This window comes from Gadus chalcogrammus, chromosome 17 (genome assembly GCF_026213295.1).
Source record: "Gadus chalcogrammus isolate NIFS_2021 chromosome 17, NIFS_Gcha_1.0, whole genome shotgun sequence".
NCBI lineage: Eukaryota > Metazoa > Chordata > Actinopteri > Gadiformes > Gadidae > Gadus > Gadus chalcogrammus.
The window spans coordinates 5,863,583-5,887,850 of record NC_079428.1 but is presented as its reverse complement, the minus strand read 5'-3'; the positions used below and the strand labels follow the sequence as shown (position 1 = coordinate 5,887,850).

General features: G+C 48.0%; 2 protein-coding genes across 5 annotated transcripts in view; both read left to right on the top strand.

Annotated features, from left to right (window-relative positions):
* The first annotated feature begins 29 nt into the window (after nucleotides 1-29).
* On the top strand, nucleotides 30-7,646 carry taf6l (TAF6-like RNA polymerase II, p300/CBP-associated factor (PCAF)-associated factor). Its single transcript, XM_056575759.1, has 12 exons — nucleotides 30-595; nucleotides 691-777; nucleotides 1,000-1,150; nucleotides 1,235-1,285; nucleotides 1,911-2,005; nucleotides 2,683-2,757; nucleotides 3,139-3,359; nucleotides 3,778-3,910; nucleotides 4,971-5,099; nucleotides 5,964-6,532; nucleotides 7,105-7,322; nucleotides 7,431-7,646. Exons 1-12 carry the CDS (start codon nucleotides 449-451, stop codon nucleotides 7,556-7,558), a joined length of 2,004 nt encoding a protein of 667 aa, XP_056431734.1. The 5' UTR covers nucleotides 30-448; the 3' UTR covers nucleotides 7,559-7,646.
* Nucleotides 7,647-11,020: 3,374 nt separating this feature from the next.
* The window catches only part of ehbp1l1a (EH domain binding protein 1-like 1a), a 40,224-nt gene continuing 26,976 nt past the window's right edge, over nucleotides 11,021-24,268 (top strand). For 2 of the 4 annotated variants that reach the window (XM_056575680.1, XM_056575678.1), the window contains exons 1-6: nucleotides 11,025-12,273; nucleotides 17,307-17,364; nucleotides 17,756-17,851; nucleotides 17,943-17,996; nucleotides 18,236-18,414; nucleotides 18,713-18,852. In XM_056575680.1, coding sequence (XP_056431655.1) covers nucleotides 12,170-12,273; nucleotides 17,307-17,364; nucleotides 17,756-17,851; nucleotides 17,943-17,996; nucleotides 18,236-18,414; nucleotides 18,713-18,852 — 631 coding nt within the window. In that variant the 5' untranslated portion in view covers nucleotides 11,025-12,169. Of the gene's footprint in view, nucleotides 12,274-17,306; nucleotides 17,365-17,755; nucleotides 17,852-17,942; nucleotides 17,997-18,235; nucleotides 18,415-18,712; nucleotides 18,853-24,268 lie in introns of all 4 variants that reach the window. The other 2 variants (XM_056575681.1, XM_056575684.1) reach the window with 2 other exon arrangements.

The window sequence follows — 24,268 nt, the reverse complement described above, 5'->3', positions numbered from 1 at the left end:
CGTTCGTAGGGTCAAGTCTGCGACAGTTCCTTCCCCCACCGCACGTCAACAATGGATGAGGGCAACATAGTGAACCAGAACCCAAGTTTGCAACAACGGGAACAAGAAATGTAATGTGTTCGATCACTACGAAGGGACTAAACATCCAAGTGCTAAAAATGTATTGCAGTTTCTCCAGTGACGGTACACCTTGGGCATTTGTACAGCCTTCACAGGCTTGGATCCGAGTGTTTGGATTTTGTGCTCAATGTATTCATGCCTTTTTCCATACCTTAATGCAAACCGCTATACCTAGTCTTGTGTAAACACTTTACTGCTATTCTCTGAACTGTGGGTCTGCAGTCCAGAGCGCGCCGTGTCTGATTTCACTAGATAAGGCGCACGGAAACATCTCTAGTTGATTCGTTAATTCTCTCGAAAAGCATCGACCGGTAAAGTGTCCGTTAGCATGGCGGACAGGGAGGAACGCCGTTTCGCGGAGGTGCCTCGGGAGTCCGTCAAACTCGTGGCCGAGAGTGCTGGCGTGGAGCTCAGCGACGATGTGGCAGCCCTTCTGGCGGAGGATGTGTGCTACCGACTCAGGGAAGCGACCCAGGTGAGAAAGGCTCGATGGACCATCTGCACTATCTGTCCTGTTTCTACGTGTACGTGTAGAAGTGACACCTTTTCCTTTATATTTCATCAATTCAGAGTAGCTCTCAATTCATGAGACACGCCAAGAGGAGAAAGCTGACGGTCGAGGACTTCAACAGAGCCCTGCGGTGGAGCAATGTGGAGGTAAAGGTTCACCGTAGTAGGGGGATGCTTTTAAGATCCAGCATGTTTAGCATCAGTCAGCCTATTGCTCTATCAAAGGAACTAACTATTGAGGTTATTACTTTAAATCGTTCACTGCAGGGTGTTTGATGCCACAAATCCAAATCTTTGCATGTGGACAATAGGCGTTGGAGTATAATTGTAGTTGGTCATGCTATTCCTTGGTCGTGTTTGTGTCACCAGGCCATCTGTGGCTATGGCGCCCAGGACGTCTTGCCCTTCCGTTCGATCAAGGAAGGGGAGCTGTTCTTCGTTGAGGACCGGGACATTAACCTGGTAGAGTTGGCTCTAGCCACCAACATCCCCAAAGGCTGTGCCGAGACGATGGTCCGAGGTAAGACCCAGTGGGAACCGCTCCAGTCTTCTTAACGCTGTCGATCTGCTGTCAGTGGCTTATCTTGGTTTCTCTCCCCGATAGTAAATGTTTCCTACCTGGATGGTAAAGGCAACCTGGAGCCTCAAGGAACAGGTAATACACCAGATCACGACACAGGTTAAAGGTGCTGTAGGTAAGATGGTAGTGCTATACTTTGAGTGTAATTTGTAAAAAAGGGCATAGCCATCGTCCACTATCGGCGAGTCAAATCTTCCGGATTTTTTGTAAAACTCCAGGCCCCCCAATCCGTCGTGCAGACATTTCAGACGTTTCTTCTGAGTCCGTCATCGCACTCAGCCTTACCGCCTGTTTAGGTTCCCTGAGCCACATTAATCTCCACCCCCTGAACGACATCACTAGCAGCCAAACCATCAGACTTATCATAATGCACTTTTACGTCACATTTCTTGATGCAATGACATTTTCTTAATTGATCTCTTCCCCGATTGGTTCAGGGAATCAAACTCGCCTGTCAATCAAAGATGCGCAATTGCAACCCTTCTCAGAGAAACAGGAGGGAGGGGGGGTGCAGAGAGGCATTGGACGTTTATTTGGTCTGTTTAGTTTCCAGATGTTGCTAGTTTCTGCTCTCTCATCACAGCCGTTGAATCTGGCCCTCAACAGCTTTAACACGTCATTTGGTTCAATTGAAGACCCGTCCAAATGTTTTTAAATATATCATGAATGAATCCACGTGTTCCTCTGTTCATCACCACAGTTCCCAGCGCTGTGCAGACCCTCTCTGAAGACCTTCTGAAATACTACCAGCAGATCACACGCGCCATCCTGGGAGAGGACCCCCACCTCATGAAGGTACAGCTTTGATCCCCCCCCCCCCATAAAAAATGGTGGAAAGACTGCACCCACCTCCGTTGTCTGCCATTATTGTATTTAGAAAATGTGGAAAAATACTAATGGCAAAACAGTGTTCTGCATAAAAGAATCACAAACAAACATGATGATACTGTGGGTGGCATTAGCTCATGAATGGCTATTAGACTAAATGTAGGAATTATACAAAGGAAAAAAAGGTACACAAGGGACTTAATAATATCCAGTTCATATTTGATCATGTAAAACAGAAGCAACAATGTGAAACCCAAACGGTTGGATCGCAGCAAATTTCAGACCAAAACCCAGTGTTTGCGTTAACATTAAAGCCATTGGGGTCTTATGGTGCCCTTACATGCTGTTTGTGGGGATGCTGTGACATGCAGTCATGGGATGACCCAGCCTCAACTGGAATCCCTGAAGCAGAGCCCCCACCTCACTAGAACCGATCTGATGGCACATCCTGGCTGTGCACGTGCACGTCAGCACCGTGCACACGCACGACAGCACCGTGCACACGCATGTCGGCAACGTGCACATGCACATTGTCACCGTGCCATCAGCATCGGCACTGTTTATTGTTTGAGTGAGTGCCTGTACTGTAATATACGCCTAATATATAACACATGGGTAATCCTCTGAATGTTAATCTGTTTCAGGTGGCTTTGCTTGACCTCCAGTCCAACTCCAAGATGGCGGCCTTGCTGCCGTATTTTGTTTACGTCATCAGCGGGGTTTGTTTTCAGTCTTTGAATTATTTACTTCACCGGTTCACATACATACAAATAAAGTGCACATGAGCTCAGGCTATACGTATGGCCACTATGTTTCGCTGTGAAAATAGCTTTCTGGCAACAATTAATCAGCAGGAAGAAGTGGTAACAATTTTGAAACAAGTAAATAAGTATTCATCCCGCAATTCTATGATTATAGAAATAATGTTCTAATTATCATCCCAACAATCTATATTTATTGTAGAATCAATTAACATTGATTCGATTCATGAAGATAACATGAATTATATCAAGAATATTTATACTGATAACATGATAATCTACAGTAGCGGCTCCCTAACCTTTGACCCCCCCCCCCCCCCCCCCCCCCCCCCCTTGCAGGTGAAGTCGGTGAGCCACGACCTGGAGCAGCTCAACCGGCTGCTGCACATGGTGAAGAGCCTCATCCAGAACCCCTACCTCTACCTGGGCTCCTACGTGCGCAGCCTGGTGTCCAGCGTCATGTACTGCATCCTGGAGCCGCTGGCCGCCTCCATCAACCCCCTCAACGACCACTGGACCCTCCGCGACTACGCAGCCCTGCTGCTCAGCCACATCTTCTGGTGAGGCCCCGCCCCCAACCCGCGGTGCGTTCAGGTGCACCTCGGAAAGTCGCGTTTTCGTCTCATGTGTGTGGTTGGTAGTGCGTCGCTAGTGGATGGTGCTTTGTTCTTGGAGGATTTCAGGAAAAATGTGAGGGGAATGTTTTGAGAAAGCATTTCTTCTGCGTAAAGTTGTGTATAACTCTGAGGATTTTTTTGGTTGACAGGTGCAAATCTTTCCCGATCTACTTATATCCTCCAGTATGACGAATACTAATAACCTAAAGGCAACCCTTTGTACAGTTTGGCCTTTTATGGACTAGATAATCAAGAGGGACAGGGAAGGGAGGGTGGGGAGGGAAATTGAATCTAAATCTCTTTTTTAAAGCATGCAGAGGTGGAACTTGGTTAATTATCTCCGTTCATTTGAACCGGTCAGGTCCCATGGAGACCTGGTGAGCGGGCTGTACCACCAGATCCTGCTGTCCCTCCAGAAGGTCCTGTCGGACCCGGTCCGCCCCCTGTGCTCTCACTACGGGGCGGTGGTGGGGCTCCACGCCCTGGGCTGGAAGGTACCGTCTAACCCTTATTCCTCCATTTCATTGTCTTTATGATCCGTTCCATTTTTTCCCGATCCTTCAATTAATTGATTAAGACTTAAGTTTTAATACGATTTTAACATTCTCTGCAAACATTTAATTTTAACTCCTCTCATAATATTCACACTACTTTAAAATGTAACCAGTGTATTCTTCTTGTTTTATATCTTTTTTATGACGTTTTAAGTTTTAATCGTGTTGAATTTCAAATACACGCAAATGGGATGTTCCATTTGCACCTTTGGACCACTAGAGGGCAGACCAACGTCTACTGCGACTGTCTACAACTCCTCTAATATTTACACTCCATACACATATTAAACCTCTAACAGTGGAGATCAACTTGGTGATTATGGACGGCTCATAAAAAGTATTATCCCATTTGCTTCGATATTTAATAAGATGGCTAACTTGGAAACGCTCCATATACACATACAGTGTAGCCCCTGTAACCATGGGAACCATTATAAAAAACCTGCCAGAGATTCCATAGGGCGGAGGGGTCTTGAAGTTTGTCCCCAGTGTATTCTGCTTGGCAGTAGATGATGCACACACACAATTAGGAACACTGCTCTGTTCTCGCATACTAAACATACATAAATTATAAATGGACTCCTACTAGTGCTACTAATGCTATTGCACATTACCTTACGGTACATCACTGACGTTTTTACAATAAGTGCATTCAACCAGGAAGCAACAAACCAGAAATTCCCAGAATCACGCGAGAACATAAAATAAACCGAATTAGCAAAACCACTTAAAGTGCTACATTATAAACACAACAGAGCCACTGTATTATTTTATTTTCCACAGCCAACATTCAACCTCGAATGATGAATTATTCAGCGCTAGGCAGAAGACCTATAGGGTCTAATCTAGTCTGTATGGATTCCCTCGGGGAGCTCGGTCCGCCATTTTGGATCCGGGTGGAGCCAACATGGGGGATGGTGGCTGATCGGTCGCTGTGTGTGTGTGTGTGTGTGTGTGTGTGTGTGTGTGTGTGTGTGTGTGTGTGTGTGTGTGTCCCCAGGCGGTGGAGAGGGTGCTGTACCCCCACCTGCCGGCCTACTGGGCCAACCTGCAGGCGGTGCTGGACGACTACTCTGTGTCCAACGCCCAGGTGAAGGCGGACGGACACAAGGTCTACGGAGCCATCCTCGTAAGTACCACAAGCACGGAAAATAACATCCGACGATGACGAATGGGTGGAAGGCAGCAGCGTAATGGTTGATACTGTTTTGGGGGTACTTTGCTAATAAAGGCTAGGCAAGGCAACTTTATTTATGCAGCACTTTACACACGAGGCAGACTCAAAGGGCTTCACATTGAAACACAGTCATAAAATAAAATAATAAAGTAAAAAACAAACAAAGGCAAGTTAAAAAATGCATTGTAGAAATCACACAATAAAATGAAGTAATAAAATACAATACATATGCAAGAGAAAATAAGCCAATATAACGAAAAGTTGGCAAAAATATTTTTTCTGTGGGTAAATATTAGCTGAGTGAGCGTGATTCACCGGGAAGCAAGACGGGCCCTATTTCAAGAAGCTAGATTTCCAGTGTAACCGGATACGTTTGAATTCAGCGGAACCCATGACTTTTGGTTTCATAATCCACCATTAGACTAGTTCGGTTACCATGGCGACTCATGCCGTCAGCCTCACCTGGAAGCAAACCCTGGTTCACGGCGGGTGAGCTCTGAGATAACCCCGCCCACGGCTGCAGTCAGCGGGGACTTCTTGCTATCGGCTCATTGGTTGAGACCATGGCAACAAACAACTTCAAATGATCACATCCAATGCCTCCTTGTTAGTTATTCAGAAGCTCTCAGAAGCTCTTCCTCGTTATTAGTTTGTCTCCTTTATCCCTGGACCTAATGTGTCCTCCTTCTGTCGCTGAGACTCATGAACTGAACTTTAGGAGCCATGTATAAACAACCTTTTGATACGATATCCCAATCATATCCCACGCTGTCCCTCCTGGTCCAAACCCGTCCTGACTGACTGTGTCTCCCCCAGGTGGCGGTGGAGCGGCTCCTCAAGATGAAGGCCCTCTCCCTGTCCCAGCCGGCCGAGGGACCCCGGGGCGCCGGCGCGGGCCGGCAGGACCCGGGCCCCGGGGCCCCGGGCCACCGGGCCAGCTCCCCGGGCCTCACCCCCCCGCCGGAGCCCCTGTCGGAGGCGGCGCTGGGCATCGCCAGCCACCTGCAGGCGGGCGGCGCCGGCTGCCCCTGGGAGGCCTGGAGCCCCGTGCCGCTGCCCGCCATGTACGGCGAGCTCTACTCCTTCTTCGGGGACAGCCTGGCGGTCCGCTTCAGCACGGGGCCCGGCGCCGAGGGCCGCGGGCCGGGCGGCGGCGGCGGCGGTGGCGGCCGCGGGCCGGGGGGCGTCTCCCCGCCCCGCGCCCTGCCCCAGCTGGGCATGGCGGCCAAGGACCCCCCCCCCGGCCCCGCCCACCCGGACACGGCCCGCAAGATGCCCCAGCTCACGGCCAACCTGAGCCTCAGCCCGCGGCGCGACGGGAGCCCCCGCGGCGGCGGGGCCGCCGAGCCCGCCCCCCCCAGCCTGGCGGCCACGGGCCTCAGCAGGTAGGCACGGCCGCGGTACCCTGCTTCTGATTGGTCCCTCCCAGACAGCGAGCGTCTGGGGCGATGGTTAACTTCGCCCCAGCGTGGGACTATTGGTTAACTTGTGCAAATACTAAGGGCGTATATTGCAAGTTATCTTAGATAGATTGGTATTGTCAAGACCTCCGCCATTTTGGGAGCATAGGAGTATTTCAATGTTATTATTTAGGTGGTCATTATTTTTTTATGTATTGTTGTGACATTATTGTGTTTTTAATTTAACTGCCGAACAGTTGTCATGCGTGTTGTGGCAAAACAAAACATCCCATGATGCATTGTGATGTAGAAACCCTTTGCAGTGTGGTCCTAAAGCGTAGGGTCTCATTGTGTAATGTAATACCAAACCAGGAAGTCTCCAGTCCCTTTAAAGGGCGTCTCCCCTCGGCCCTCGGCCTCTGACGCCGCGTGCGTAACGTCGGAACAGCCCGCGACCGGCTCGGTCATCAAACATAACATAGACTTACTTTTGGTAGAAGGTATTTAATGTAGCAACGTCGCCCAGTTCTGTCCTCATAGCTGACCTCTGTCCTCAGGCCGCTGGCCCGCTCTTCCTCCTCCTCGGCCCAGCGCTCCCGGGCCTCCTCGTCGCGGCCCGGCCAGCGCGCGGCGGGCCCGTCCCGCGACGTCTTCCCCAAGGCCCGCTTCACCGCCCCGCCGGCCGGGGGCGGCGCGCCCACCTTCGCCTTCCTCATCGGCGGGCGCCAGATGGGCCGCCGCTGCCAGGGGAGACGGCCGTTCCTCACGGCATTCGCGCCGGCTGCCCCGGCGCCGCCCTCCCTGACCGCCTCCGTCCCCGCCTCCTCCTCCTCCTCCGCTCTCGCCGCCGCCGCTGCCGCCGCCACCACGGCCGTAGCTCCGCCCCCGGCGCCACCGCTCCCTTCCCTGCCGCCGCGAACCTACGCCCACAAGCTGCCCGTCATCGGCAGGGTGAGCAAGCCGGTGCGGCGCTGGGCCTGCTCCCACTACTCCCTCCACCTGCCCCTCTGAGCCTGCAGGGGGCGCTGTGTACATAGCTCTCAGTTTGATAGAATAATAAAAAAAAAAAACATGGAATACCTGGTGGGTAGCTTCTCCTTGATTCGTATGAGTTGGGGCGCATTTTGGGGGGTTTGATATGCAGAGTAGATAAAGAAAAGCGACAAAGAGTCGTCTACCTTAGATTTATTCTTCACCGTTCCGCAACAGAAATTGCTCCGTAATGGTCCCCTTATTAGTCAATTCCCGAAACAGTCACTGGGTGTCGCCATTAGACAATATGCTCTGACGCCAAATGTCAGGTTTTTTAACAAGAGGTCAAAAGGTTTATTTCGCCTGTTTTATTTGGCTTACCGTCAGATTCGACGTCCTTTTTTTTAATCTGTGGAACTAAAAATGTCTTCCTTTTTTAAATAATCGTAACCATTTTTTTTAATGTGACAGCAACAAAGCCTTATCACAGTCGGTCTACAAAGATATGCAGCCACCCTCTTGCTACGGCTCCATGTCTGACGACGCCTTCTGTTGTCACAAGGAGTTAAGTTATCGCGGTGGAGCAGCAGGGAAGGCTTCCAAATATAGGCCCATAACCAGGCTCTGAAATGAACACCTGCCCAGCGCAGCTCAATGGTCGCAGCAGATAAACTAGATTTGAACATGGGTTACAGCAGGGGTCAGCAACCATTTCAAAATGCAGTGTCAGTTTGACATTTTCACGTTATTGAGTGTGCCTTAAGCAACAATATATAAAAAATGAAGCTGAATTATGACACAGCGACCAAAAACATTTCCAGAAGTCCTGGAATTGTATTATTTCCATGTAGTCCACAATCATCATTTTAAATGTTTTTTTGGTTGTTATATTTGCAACATGGGCTTACAAATTATAATAACATATGTCCCAATCTTAAAGCACCATTTTCAGAAACTCATTCAAAAACATATTTGCACTGTGAGAAATGTAAAAAACGAGAATATATGAGAATGTTGAAACCATCCACATCAATATCTTTAAGACATGTACAGCTATTCAAAACCATGTGAAGGCGATGCATACAGCAACAACAGCATTTGCAACGATATTTTAAATATTTTCTTTTCTATTACTCACAATATAGGTTTAAAAACTATTAATTGATCCATTCCCATTTCAGAACACTGCTTTCTGTAATTCATTGTAACATATTTGCACTGGGAGGAATCAATGGAAGTGTGCCAATGATTATGCTGCCCCTTGCCAGTGGTGGCACGCGTGCCTAGGGTTGCCGACCCCTAGGTTACAGTAACTAAATAACCCATTACCCTTATGAGATTTTAACTTGACATTTCTTGAGACATATGGTACCACAATGTGAGGTTGTTACAGGAAGGTACTTTACCCTCATTTGACCTGATCAAGCTGGACAAAAATAATTAAATCAAACTATTTAATGAATAAGACATGAAATGAAAGAAGGCTGATCACATCGTCAATCTATCTGTAGGCTTTTGCATATGAACATACCGAATCGCAAACCAAAATAGTATTTTGGACATTTTCCATATAGCATAGGGTGATGCAACACTCCCAAACATCTTCATTTACTCAACTGACATTTGTTTTGATTTGAGAGCTATGCGGTCAGCGTTGGAAAGCAGAATGGTATTTCCTTCGGAGATCTTCTGTTCCGCCCATTATGTAGGGCAGGGATTTGATAGCACACGCTTTTATCCAGACTGGAAGGGTGGAGGAAATCAGGGATGAGACGCTATGAGTCTGGGCCCAGTCACGCCTTAATCTCTCGCTCACACACACACGCACACGCACGCGCGCACGCGCGCACACAACCAGGTCATCTGTCTTATCTGGTTTCTACCTGAGGGTATTTGTCGAAGTGTGTGCTTTAAGGAGCGGTTTGCTCTCACCTGTAACTGAATACAGCTACTCAGCTTGTGAAACGGTATGTTCATAGACATAGATCGATAATGTGTTTCTATTGGTGGGGGTGGGCGGGAACAAATTGTAAATTGAATTAGGAAAGCTAAAGCCGCATAGCTTATATTACATTAGGAATTCATTTCTTTGGTTTAATTTCTATTGAACATTGAAATGACAATAAATAACGAAGGCAATCCCCTGAAACATGAGTAACCAAACACCTGAGTCATTGCACGGTTCACCACCATTGACACCATGCCCTTTAGGAGCGACTGTTATTACGCGCATGTACCCAGACGCGCGCACACACTGACTCGCACTCTCACACACATGCACGCAGAATAAGGACTTGGATTGTTGGGTCACGTGATTCACCAATCAGCGGACATCCGAAGGCACAAAGCGTCCGTTGTATCGTAGCGTCGTGGGGCAGCGGGTTCTGACGACTCATAACATCATCTGCGGTGTGGTTCCTTGTCACCGTTTACTTGACAACGGTGCAGTTAACAACTGTTAATAGGGGCAGGCTGCGGGGGTTCGGGGCCGGGGGCTCAACAATGCAATGCGCACTCTTTTTCGTTCTCGTGATTGTGAATCATGCTCTCATACCGGTTGGTTGGTTGGGGGGTGTGGGGGGGGGGATCTGCCCATGTCTTTGGGCGTAATGGAGCGCTGTCCCGAGTGACAGGCGACAGGTGCCTGAGCGGAGCCTGGGCTATATTTACTAAGGTCGAGGGCGACGTTTGGTTGGGGACTCTCCTGTATGTATGTGTGCGTGATGAAAGCAATAGATCACGACTCCCCTCGAAGCGGGTGAATATCAGATTGGCGAAAGGCTCTGGGTGCCCTGAAACTGAGCACGTTTCTTTTTTGTTACAGGGAATAGTGCCAACGACATCTCGTGGCGAAACCTAAAACGTGGTATGGTATCTCTTCACACCCAATATGTTTTCAATCCAATAGGACGCCCTCACGTTCTTTGATGTATGCAAAATGGTTAAATTATGAGCAAACGCACCCGGTACATTTACAAAGGCGACCTCAGTTCTGCTATGAACCTCTCCCGAACGCGTCAAAGAGCTGCTTCCTCTCTCCCACATCCCCTTTCCTACAGGTGGCATTCAAGCACTTACATGCCCTATAGATTATTTATTTTCAACAACAGGATGCACAGCGGGCCGCCGGTGTAGTGTGGCCGTCTAACAGGAAGTACATTAAGCCAGGGGGCCGTACTGTACATCCAACATAAACAAACCCAAAACATGGGTAAGATGTAGTTATTCCCAGCTCGGTGGAACAATGGAGGAGCTATATTAGGTGGATTCTCACACTTTTGTGCTCAGGGTGGGTGGACAGCAGGATTAAAGAGTTTAAAGAGAAGTTGTTCTCTTTATATTTATGGTTATATATATATATATTATATTTTACATTTGAATGAAGCCTATATATGTGTGAGAATATTGCTTAACTTATGACAATGTAGTTCCATATAGGCCTATAGTAGCGCTGTGTTGTTATATATTAATTCCTGTGTAATGATACATGTACCATTAGTGTTATCTCACTCTGACATATTGTGTGCAGTGTCATTTTCTGACTTGTCTCAAAGTCACAAACCATTTCAAAAACTCTTGCTTGTGAGGACAGCAGTTGACCAGTTTTTTCTCGACGTCTCCACCACCGTAAACAGAAATCCAGCTCATATAAGAAGGGTGACTCCCTAGAGGTCTACAAACCCCACCCAAATCCAGCTGCTTCCTTGACTGGAGGGGTGGGGGAAAGGGTGGCGTAACTACACTGATGTCGGTGCTAGTCCACAACGTGGACTGTGCTTGAGGCTAACGGACAAGTCACTCAACAATAGCTTAAGCTACCGACTCTAAAGTGGTTGAGTTGTAACGTCATTATTTCCTTTATTTCCCCCTGTAGGTTAATACACCGCCACAACAGAAGCATTAACCCACAATGGACTCATCGGTCCAGCATTGCGCTCTATGTTTTGATCTGTTGACGGTTGAACACGTTTTCCTACTGGTTTCCATTGAAATCCAGATATCATTGTTTGTTTTTAAGAGTATTTTGCATAGACCTGGGCATGCAACCTTTCCATACCAACAGGTGCGCTCTCTACAGACATTTACAAAGTTCCAGTCAAATGCGATGCATTGCTCGCCCTCATTAGGTAGGCCAACTGTAGCCTGAATATCACATTAAATTAAACAACCCCTGCCCCATTAGTAGTGTTGAAATCTCTGCTTTGCTTGAACACAGACGGGACAGATCTGTGTATCTGTGTTGTGGGTCCTGAAGATAGCTAGATGCTCAGGCCATGACCTCAGTGGTGAGGTATCCTCTTAGCACTGGCAGTATGCATGATGAAAATATTGTCACCCTGCTCTATGCAGACCAACTGGCCCCAGCCAGAACAGCGACGCGCGTTTGTTTTGCTGCTAATCCGTTGCATAGGGGGACATGTGAATACAGCGCAGCACTGTGTGTCTGTATGTGTGTAGGTGTGTGTGCGTTGCTCCACACACACACTCCCGTCGCACAGAAGGGCAGAGCAGTTTCAGTTTTCTCTCTCCACATTGACGAGCCCACAGGGGTTGTCGACGCGCAAGACGTGGATAACTTTTATTCTTTCGTATCTTTCTTTCAACCCCACCGATGTCCGTTCACCCTGCACTTGATCCGAGAGCCCGAGCATGACTTCTGTTTGGAAACGGCTCCAGCGAGTGGGCAAGAAAGCCTCCAAGTTTCAGTACGCGGCGACTTACCAAGAACTACTAGTAGAATGCACGCACAAATGGTAAGACCCTCTCCGTGTTACACACGCTTTTTAGACTCTCTGTAAAGCCGATTGTGTTGTTAAGTTTAGGATCTGTATTTGTCGTGTCACACAATGACATCACTTCAGTTTCTGCGATCGCGATCAGCACTTCTTCAGTGCTGGTGTCCACCCTATGAGGTTTAAACCAGATGCTGTGTGCAGGAAGCGCGTGGGGAACTGTGAAAGTCACGCCCGAGATGCCTTCAAGTGCAGCCGGTCTCAATAGATATCTGTATATAATACTGCTTATCGGGCAAGCACTTCCGCGTCTGTTGAACCATGTTGTATTGCGTGTGCCGTGGTATCTTGGTAGCCCTAATAACGTCTGTAACTTAAGGGGATGTTATTAAGATCGCTGCTACCCTGAGCCTCACAGGTTGAAGGCTGTGAACCATCGGTACCAGTTTCGGTACCTGTGACTTATTGTTAGTATAACGCCATGCACGGCAGGCTAGTCGGTTGTAAGCTCTACTGCGTCATACCATGCGATGAACAATATTCTGTTTCGGCTATTGGGTTATTATGATATAACCTTATTTGGTGTTTTAGTTTCGTTTTTTCTGGGACGTGATCTATCATGTTGCTTGGGGCTGTGGTGCCACCGTTTAAATGCACGTAATGGGCGGATCGAAAATGGTTTTCGTAAAGTAAATATGCTGTAAATGCGATAATATGCCTGATTACGTGTGCAGAATGCACACATTTCAATTTGATCCCCTGATGTAATGCAATGAAGAAGCCGTCTACTCATGTGACGCACTGACTCGTAGTCCTGGGTGCATCCACGAGTGAGTGATAAACACACGCACGCATAGACACATGCACGGCCGCCTGCGCGCGACTACACACGCACACGCACGCACATAAACCCAGACGCGTATAACCAGATGCAGACGCACACAGACGTGTGTGTGTGTGTGTGTGTGTGTGTGTGTGTGTGTGTGTGTGTGTGTGTGTGTGTGTGTGTGTGTGTGTGTGTGTGTGTGTGTGTGTGTGTGTGTGTGTGTGTGTGTGTGTGTGTGTGTGAGAGAGAACGTTAAAGCATGTAGGTAGAGCAAATGTAATGAGGTGTTGCCCTCATTACATCTGCCCTAATGAATGGGTTCGTAAGACACCCTTTAAAGCATTGAACCAACTATCATGAAAACAAAAAATAAGAAAACTTGATTGTCTTCGTGTAATTAAAACATGCCTTAGCATTGTTGAATCAATGAAATTAGTGCTTATTGAAAAACAGAGGCCTCTGTGTCTGAAACCGCTTCTGAGACCTGAGGGAGAAAGTCAAGCTGTTCTGGCTGGCGGATCAGGAGTGTGTTTAGTTGTCACTTGTTGTTGTGTACTGTCTCTCCTCTGCTCTGCACATGGACCCAGCTCCATTAAGCCCGGGCCTTGGCTTGCACCGCCGGCTAACACTTAGTTTACGCTACACACACAGTGTTTATCCCCCCCCCCCCACACACACACACACACACACACACACTCACACACACTCTCTCTCTGTACATACTCTCATTATATACACCAGAAGCAGGTATCGACAGGCTTTGTTTCTCCTTCTTGGTTAGCTTTCATTCCGTTGGGCTGCTCTCATCAAACCAAAGATAGACCTGAGATTATTCTGGACTGGCCAGTTGGGGATTGCAACCGGCCAAGTGATGGTGTATCGTTGGGCCTGTGTCTCACGAGTCCTGTCGACTCGTACATACTTGAATGACCTACGTCTATTCAATACATTTTGCAGTGCGTTGAATCTTTCCTCAACAGTCAGTCAGGATTCGTCCAGATTGCTTAATAAACGATTTCTAGTTTAGCTTCATCGTGTGTGTGTGTGTGTGTGTGTGTATGTGTGTCCCAGGTCTGTACACGTTCAGTGTTTCTGCAGCAACAAGAACACTGCATCACACACACACACACACACACACACACACACACACACACACACACACACACACACACACACACACACACACACACACACACACACACACACACACACACACACACACATACTGAAACACACCTTCACAGCCAGGTGAGGAGGAAGGAAGTGCGTCAGCAGCATTGTGCTTTATTGTCTGTATTCGTGATAAGAGGATGCATCGTTCAACCCAGGCCCTACGATCCCAGCCTCCACGGGCAGCATGGACTCATGCCTATTAGCTAATAAGGTGATGAGTGATGAGCAGCGTGGAGCTGAGGGATTGATCTCCCGTCCACAGCCAATGCCTTTTGGCTGAATCATATCCTTTATGACTTGGTAACATTTAACAGAATGGCAGTAGATTGATCCATCTGGTACTAACTCATATTGAGTTGCAGGCAACAGATTAAATAAAGTCATTCTAACCCATAGCACTGATTGCTGAAGAGTTGCTTCAGAGACTTGGAGGCTGTGGGTCATTGACAGCATAACGATTAGTTAATAACCCATGTGCTCCATTTTAATACTATCAAGATTTACTCAGTGATTTGGCGGACTCTTTTATTCAAAGCCACTTACAGGTTATGGCTGAGAAAGACCAGAGCACATTCCACATTTCTAGCGCCGCATGAAATATTACAATAATAATATAGAGGAGCCTTAGGTATCAGAAATACAAAGTAAATAACATTTCACACATTATTGATATTCACTCTCATGTATCCCAACGAGGTGGCTCCCCATTGGTCGGATGAAGACAGGGGGTGATGTTTCATTCCAAGTGACAACTTTGAGATATGACGTTGTGCGGATGTTTGTGTTTCTCGCTCGGAAGAATGTGCACAATGTGAACCAGCTACATGTTCACACACAGGCCAGGACTCATGAGATTGTTGTGATTGTCAAACTGTGGAGTAAAGCAATAGTGTATCACAAAATAGATTAAAGGAAAGAATTAAACTCACATTTTCTTTGTGAGTGCGATGTGGTTAACGTGTATCCTCAGCCTCGATTCCCCCCCTTTACGCTACTGATTTCTTGAGGTTTTTATCTCTGTATCAGTTTGTTGACCAGATACGGTTCAGCCACACGCCGTCATAAGGTAATCATGTTACCTTGTGGTCGGACTTCCCATTAAGTAAACCTTGACACACTGGGCCACCCGGCACATCTATATATAAATGTGTGTTCATTCACAGAACAGCAGCAAAAACCAGCTCAACCAGGATGTACATTCAAGTAGTGGATGGTAACCTGCGCATTGGGGTCTGGACATTAGCCTCTAACTTACAGCTTGACCTATAAGCAGGGCATTTGCTGAGGCATGGCTGAGCTGCTTGATGCCGACAGAGCCCAATAACTTCGCTCTAACTGTTCCATAATGTGTTGCACAACAGGTGCGGCCCGGCTTGTAAGCTCCTGTTGAGTTCAGTACGAGTCACTTCTATTTCTGGGCCCCCCCCCGTCCCCTCTCCCTTCCCTCCCTTGCTCACTCTCTCTTTCTGTCCTTAATAATGTCCTTCCTCAATCCCCAAAGTTAGCCCTTTGTTAGCCTTAGCCTAGCCTGTCCTGTGTTCTTACTTCTTTCCCTTGTGTATTGACCTAAGACCAGTTACAGTTGCTGCTAACACTTTGTAGGCACCGGCCCAGCCTCTCCTGCTCCCTTCTCTCTCTCTCTCTCTGCCCAGTCTTTTGTGCTGAGCGCAGGCTAAGGGCTAACACTTGGCCTTAGCCTGATCCTAGCCTAGCCTGCTTTTCAAATAAAATGACAATGAAGAAACAGTCTGCTGTATACATGTGTAATAGGCTTTATGACGAGGTGATCACAGAAAATACAATATTAAGTACTTTAGAAGCAGAAAGTAGACCCCTTCGTTGATATAAAAATTCAGAACAAATATTGGCCTTTATTATAATATATATTCTATATTAACGGGAAACCCAACACCATTTGTACCTTTGTTTGATTTCGATGACGCCCTCTCTAGGTTAAACACATGCCATTGTATGCATAGCCTCTGATTGGCTGAGAGGGTTACCCTGTCACCTGCTGATTAGGTGGTGATGAGACACACCTGTGCCGCCTTATCTCTGCTGGTTCACATGGCGTTCAACCAGCAGCGGGACGATCCATTGGCACATTGAGGGCTTGAAAATGCCTCATTCCTATGCGGTTCTCAATGGGCCCCCATGTTACCGCCAGGTATGAGTGTGATGAGCCATGACAAGACGTTTCAAACTGCCCTACCCAGATGTAGTTGAATGTACCAACTTGGAGGCTTGTCTATCTATCAAACATCTAGGGTGGACTCTCCCACATGTGATGTCACAGGGTCGCTGATCACTCTAACACCTGATTGTAAAATAGGGGCCCTTTAATAACTTTTTTATGAATAAAAAAGATGGAATGGGAACATTCACAATCTATTATATGGAGATGAACTAGCCATTGAGAGTTTAACCAAACAAAGATATTTTTTCTGCTTTGTATCATGAGAATGTAATCACAGTTTGACCATTGACAAACTTTACGTTGCATGTTTGGACTATTGCTTTGCAAAAGCCTTAAGAGAAAAGACGTATTCTTCTTCTCCTTGTCCTTTCGGTCGTTCTCCTTGTCATGTTCTTAATCGTACAGTCTGGGTACAGAATAGAAATGAGTTTATGGTTGACCGCAATAACCCCTAAATTAATCTCACAGCCTTGCTCGCCCGGAGACAGCAGCCTCGACCCTCAAGGAAGAAAAGCATCAGAGGCAGAGTCCGCGGTCTGCGTCCCTGTCCCAAATCGTTATAATTCTATTGTCAAAAGGTTAACATAATAATATCCAAGACAACCCAACCACTAACATTTCTACATTTGTTTTTTTTGTTTTTTTGCTTGCTAAAATATTGCAAAAACTTTGCCCTGTTTATATGAGGAGTCCGCCTATAACAGCAGAAGTACTTCTTAGTAAAATGATGACAGGCTATTCTTTGAGGAAGTGGTAGCCAAGGCGGTAACTGAAACTGAATTTTGTTTGCTCACTTCAGATGAATATTCATCTTCATTGTTTCACTTCACTCTCATTATTTCCTCTCTACACTTTCAGGCAGCCCGACAAATTACGAGTGGTGTGGATCCGGAGAAACCGACGCCACAGCACAAAGGTAACGAGTAAAACCTCTGACCTCTAACCTCTGACCTCTCACCTCTGACCGATGCAAACCAAACATACAAATGCAGGCTATCATTTCAGAACCAAGATTTAAAGTTACATTTAGGCTTGTGGATGCAAGTGCGGGAAGATATTTATTGCTTCATTTATTGTCTAAAATTATGAACGTTTGACAAATGTCACAGCTGGACTAAATGACAGAATAATAATAATCCTAATGATACATACATTCATAACTGATACAGAAAATGATGCTTCAAATACAGTATTATTATAAGGGCTGTTCTACAATGATTTCTAACGAATTATTAGACAATGTATGAATCATTATCTGAATTATTCAGTTGTGTGTTTTTCCCGCTTTTATTTTGACACTTGTCCAGCTCCACAGTTGGCACCCTGGGATCCAGAACCCTTACAGGGGCACGGTGGTGTGGCAGGTCCCAGAGAGCGTGGACATCCCTATCACCCTCTTCAAGGTACCGCACTCATATGCAGGCTCCTTTACGTACCCCGCGGCCCGAGCCCTGAGTTGTCTCAAGGTTTCTCCATTTGGTTTGTGGCCCTCAGGATCCCACCGCGGAAGAGTTTGAAGACAAGGACTGGACGGTGATCGTTGAAGATGTGAGTTCACCACACGTCTGCTTGTCGAAAACGTTACGTTCTATTGTGAATCTGTTTGGCAGACCTTTGGCTGTAATTTTTTTCATCAATGTATTGATTAAGAGACTGTGTTTAAGGTGGATGAATCTAATGTATCTGGGTTTAAAAAATAAGAGCATTTGTGACGAATATCATTACGGATTTCATTTTATTTTTTGTTTTCTATTTCTTCCCTGACAAACACATTTTGAATTCCTTAGGAGACAAAGGGCCGTAGAAAGGTTCTGGCATCGGCAGACGTGAACATGAAGAAATACGCGAGCGCAACGCAAGCCAAGTACGACATGGTCCTGAAACTGAAGCCGATGTCGGTGAAGATCGTGGAGGCCACTCTGAAGCTCACCCTGTCTTGTATTTTCCTCAAGGAGGGCAAGGCCACGTAAGTCCACTCTGAATCATCTTGTTGTACACCGAGATAAATTAAATAAAGGAGAGAATAGGCACGTTATAGCACTGGACGAGTGCCATTGACTGGGTTCTCAGACCTGTAGGGAATGGAATCCTCACACCTTTCGTCTTAGACATAAGGGCATGTGATAAAACGGACTTGCATGACCGGTGAGGTGGACAGACAATCAGAGACAGCAGTGCCACAGTGTTCGTCGGATGCATTTCTTTGTGTTTTTCGAGGTGGATCCGAGCGCCTGTTTGACTTGAAGATGATGTTTTACCTCCAGAGATGAAGACATGCAGAGCTTGGCCAGCCTGCTGAGCTTGAAGCAGAGCGACATCGGAAACCTGGACGACTTCAGCGATGAGGAGGCCGGCGACGACCGAAGAGCCACCTTCGGAAGCGGATTGGCTCACCCCGTGACTGGTACATAAAACAGGACACGGTGGTTTTATTAGAGTTGAAAGTAAAAAAAATAAATAAAATGCCAAGGTGAAAAATCACAACAGGACTTCCAATGACGCTACCTTTTAGTTTTTATTGGACACTACTATTCCTGTTTTGTTTATGAGGAGGAAATGAGGCAAACAGGTGCACAGTTGTTTGCATATGGTCTGCACCAGCACAAATTTGGAGACCGTTTCTGATCAGGGAGGCAAATCAGACAATTTCAGGGTTTAAATTTAGACTTAACTGTTGGAAAAGAGCAATTGGCTATTTTGAGTCGTAATGTCCCCAACCAAAATAAAACACACACGCACACGCGGGCACGCACACACACACACACACACACACACACACACACACACACACACACACACACACACACACACACACACACACACACACACACACACACACACACACACACACACACACACACACACACGCGTCCCGCAGCTTCCTTATTTTCTCTTTCATGTTCCCAACGTGCTCTTTCCTGCCTCTGCCCCTCTGCTCTTTTCCCTTCGTCATCGATCCCTTTCTTCCCTTCTTCCTTCTTACCTCACCCCCCTCCCACTTGTCCCACGTGGTCCGGCCCTCAAACCAAGTAGACCCCGACCCCCCCAACAGCCGGATCCGGGACGCAGCCTGGAGACCGGTTCTGGACGCGGGGCCCCCAGGTACCATAGTTGCCCCTGGACTTGGGTCTCCGCGGGGCCCGACCACAACTCCCTCCACGCCATTCCATTCTTCAGCACCTCATTCGTTCATGCACTCATGCATTCATTACGCATGAGTAGACTTCACGGGCACGATGTCGGAGGGATGTTCATTCACGGACTGATCTGGTGTTCTGAATCATCCTAGTCACCAGTGATGGGTATTTCCATTCACACCATGGGGAGCAGCAAGTATTGTTTGAATCTTGCTGTAGCTGGTCCATGGTATCAGATGCTGTTCTAAACGTGCACAATAATACATGAATGACAATCAGAGCTACAATTATAGATATCCCAAGTGACAAAGCAGCTTTTCTTGTAGGGCTACTGTCCTGTTGCTTCTCCTGGTTAAATAAAGGTTTAAATACATCCTAAAAAAGTATATTTGCAACAGCGTCATATAAAGCGGGCCAATCAGGATTTAGTTGTGTTTTGGTTGACGTAAAGTGTTGCATTCCTACCGCAGTCGGAGGGAAGAGTATCTGAGAGCTAATCCTGACCCATTCCATCCCAACACCTCTCCTCTCCTCCCCTTCTTCACCTCCCCTCCTCTGCCTCATCCTGCCTCTCCTGCACCTCTGTGCTCCTCCCTTCACTCTCCCCCCCCCCCCCCCCCCCCCCCCCCCCCCAAGTGGTGGGATGGGGCGGCCCTGCCAACGCCACCTCCACCTTCACCCTCCTCACCCATCCTCATGCCCCGCCCACCGCCGGCTCACAAGCCCACCCCGGGCGCCGCCCCGGAGAGCCCCGCCCCTCGCCCTATGCGTACTCCCTGCCGGCGTTCACCCGCGCCCACCCCCCCGCCCTGCCCAAAATCTTCCAGCCCGGCGCGGCCTCAGGTATTGGCCGGCGAATTCGCATTTGTGTGAAAGTGTCACTTTTAGTCCTTTTTTGGTTTGTCTATTTAAAGGTGCTGTAGGAGAGAGAGAGAGGGAGGGAGGGAGGGAGGGAGGGAGGGAGGGAGGGGGAGAGAGAGAGAGAGAGAGAGAGAGAGAGAGAGAGAGAGTGCGTATTCCCTCTCCACTCACCTCCCTCCTTACGAGGAGAAGTGTCTCATTCACACACCAGTGATTGACAGGCATGACGGATTACCCGAAAGCAATCAGGGTAGAGATGCACTGATTGGTCGGAAATAAACAGGGTGCGGTCTAATATCAATTTCGTCTCATAAAGAGGGAGGCGCGGTCAACGCTAAACTGATAACATCAGAGCGTTTCATTCGCCAACAGATTATGTCCGACAAGGAATTTCTGACTGATGACACTCAAAGCAATTCTAGCTTTTAAGTCATACCTACAGCACCTTTAATCACAAGTCCTTGGCAATTTGTAGGTAACACTGCAACCCCTCTAATACCCCACACACCTCACGCATATGGACATAGTATAATTGTTCATAGACACACATCATGCATGGGTGTGTGGGTCTCATTTGATTTGTTTGGGGTGAGTGGAGTGCTATGTGGGGCAAACACATCAGGCATGTGTGTGAATATGAACCATAGGTTCATAACGGCATGAAATAACTCCTTGCAAGTGGTGGGCCGGTTAGGAGATTACCCCTCTGATTAGGATTTCTAGGAAAACCTAAGGAGTAAGATAGGAATGAATCAGCACGGCCACGTTATGTTGTGTCAGCCTGGGCTAGCAGACTGCAGACTGCCCTGCCCTGCAAAGCGAGGAGTTATGTAACCTGGTGTGTGTGTGTGTGTGTGTGTATCTTTGGTGGGTCAGGGGCACCCCCTGCTTGTTTTGCTCATCACTGCAGCCGCACAGGGAGCAGGGAGGGACGTGTGCCCGCGCATGCAGAACACCAAGGTACCCGCAGAGCTGGCTTAGCGGAAGAGCCGGGAATGAATTCAGCCCTTCACAGATGCATTCACGCCGTCACATATTCACAGACTCATCCGTTTACATTCAATCACTCATTCCTCCGTTCCTTCACACAGTCACGCGTTCACTCACTCCCTCACAGATGAATTTGTTCACTTTCACTCATTCATTCCTCCACTCCTTCCCACAGTCACGCGTTCACTCACTCCTTCGCTCACTCTTTCACACGATCACCCGATCGTGAATCAACTCATGCAGCCGTTCGCCAAACTCGTGCATTGCATTAGTTTTTTGTTTTCCCCCTGAGCTGACGACACGTTGCTACATTCTTTATTTCATCACCTCACTTCCTCAGCAACCAGCTGTTTTTCTATATTATTTTTGTGCGAGAGCGACATTAGGTTGTTTCTGGATTTAATCCGACCTCGTAGACCACGAAGCCTCTCTAGGAGACCCTGGGTCCCCTCGCCCTATCCTTCTCTGAGGCAGCGAGCCCCATGTGGACACACCCCAGCAGTCCAACGCTGGAATGTGTTGTTTGGAATCCGTCCGAGCGCTTCCCCAGGGCCCCTGTCGGCCCTCTGTTGGACTCTTTAGTGCTCGTCCTCTCGCCCTTTTATATTTACAATTAGGGCATCTAGCAGACGCTGTGATCCAAAGCGACTTACAATCACTACATTTGTACTAAGAAAGCCAAACAATATATTGCTGTCGGTACAGTAAGGATGTTCATAGAACCAGGTGCAAAGCGCTAACAATCGCTCGGTCAAACCCATTCCCCGTACACAACAAAGATAGCAAACATAACTAAGTACTATAGGTAAATACGACATACAAGGAGTGTGTACATTAAGGGCCAGGATGTACACGATACAACAAGCAGGCGGGTTGGGGGGGGGGGGGGGGGGGGGGGGGCTGTGCAGAGTCTAGGTGACCTCTGAACTCTAGGTGTGTCATTTGAGGACGCTGGTGAGCGCCTCTGCGACTCTGCGTCAGCCCTACGTCTGTCAGCCATGACGCTCTCCCTCTCCCTCTCCCTCTCCCTCTCCCTCTCTCTCCCTCCCTCTCCCTCTCCCTCTCTCTCCCTCTCCCTCCTCTTCTTCTTCCGTCACATTCTCTCCGTAGTGCCGGGCTCCTCGCTGGCCAGACGGCCGCATAGCCTCCACACCGAGGGCCAGGGCCCCGGGGCCCCGGCCTGCCCCTCCTTTACCCCAGCTACGGGCCCCGTCCCTGGGCCGCTCTCCCCCTCCTCCTCCTCCTCCTCCCTCTCCCCCCCGGTGTCCCCCGTTTACCCCCCCGGTCTGCCTAGCATGCCGCTACAAGGTACTAGCTATGTGTTTAAGACATGGTTTGAGCGTTGGGTTGTGTCTCTCTGGAGCATCACGTGATGATATCGTTCATGTTATTGGTTAAGAAGGATTTCATATCAGCCTGTGACCTTTTATTGGTAATAAAAGGCACCGGTGAATCTAGATAACCTCTACAACACATTTGTAGACAATGTGCTCTTGCAATTGGCAATTGGTGTGACTTATATTACATTCATTAGACTGAACACATTGACTAGTTCTCCGATAATATAATTACCCCACAGCCTGATTACATTATGGATATCTCTGCAACAAACACCTTTGAGATTGCTTTATTTTATTGTTTCATTCTTATGTTGTTTTTCTTTCTTCCCTCCTTCTTTCATTCTTTCTTTTTCTTTCTTCGACTAATTCCTTCTACCTTTCATTCCTTCATTCTTTCATACCTTTCTTCTACTCTTCATTCCTTCATTCTCTCCTCCTTCCTTTCCATTGCTCTCTCTGCCTCCCCCCCTCCCCCCCCTCCCCCCTAGCCCCCCATGGCGTTGCGCCGCGCCCCAGTGCCAAGCGGCCCCTGAGCGTCCCCTCATACTCCGCCGCCCCCCCCTCCTCGGCCCCTGTCATCACGGGGCCCGTGCCCCCTCTCGGCCCCCCTCCCCCCCACCCCAAAGCCCCGGGCCTCACCCCTCTGGCGGGGGCCGGCTCCGCCCTCACCCGGCCCACCAGCCTCCCCTCGGCCCCCGACACAGGTACTGCACGTTAAGCGGTGGGCACACTTCCTCTTCCAAGAAAGTTTTCACAACCTCAGAGATTTCGTAATTGTCGAAATGTCTGCCGATGATGGCCCTGCAGCCTGACGATCAGAAACGGTGTGTGTGATGCATCAAGTATTTTCTGATTTTCCGATCAGCTGGTCTTAACCGAACGTTCGGGGAGCGATCAGAAACCGCATTGAGTCAAAAACGAGTTTTTTCTTGGCAGTATAGGACTTGGACATCGTGATGTCGCCTCACAACGATGCAACGCTTGCATTTCGAAAGTCTAGGAGCATTGCATTGTTATTGATGTTAACAGTGTTTTGATCGTGGTTTAGTAATTGATTGTGAAAGTATTTGTCAATCAGGGGAAGACATTGTTGTGTTTGAAACTACCACAGCGTTTCTCATCCGTGACGTTTGGATTGGCTTAGGTTAGGTTATATTTCTGTTGATTTTGGAATTGTAATGACTACAACCCAATTTCCCATGATGCACTCTGGTGTACAAGCCCTATTCTCTTGAAGTGTGCGGCCCGCTTTAACTGTTCATGCATATGAGACAGCTCCTTCATAATAACAACACAATACCATTCTAATCATAGACCCTCTCTTCTGATCCACATCAGATGTTTTCATTTCGTTTTCCTGTTCACAATCTTATTTCTGATCTGTTGTGTTTGTGTTGGTTCTCCCTCTCCCCTCCCCTCCTCTCCTCTCCTCTCCTCTCCTCTCCCCTCCTCTCCTCTCCCCTCCCCTCCTCTCCTCTCCTCTCCTCTCCCC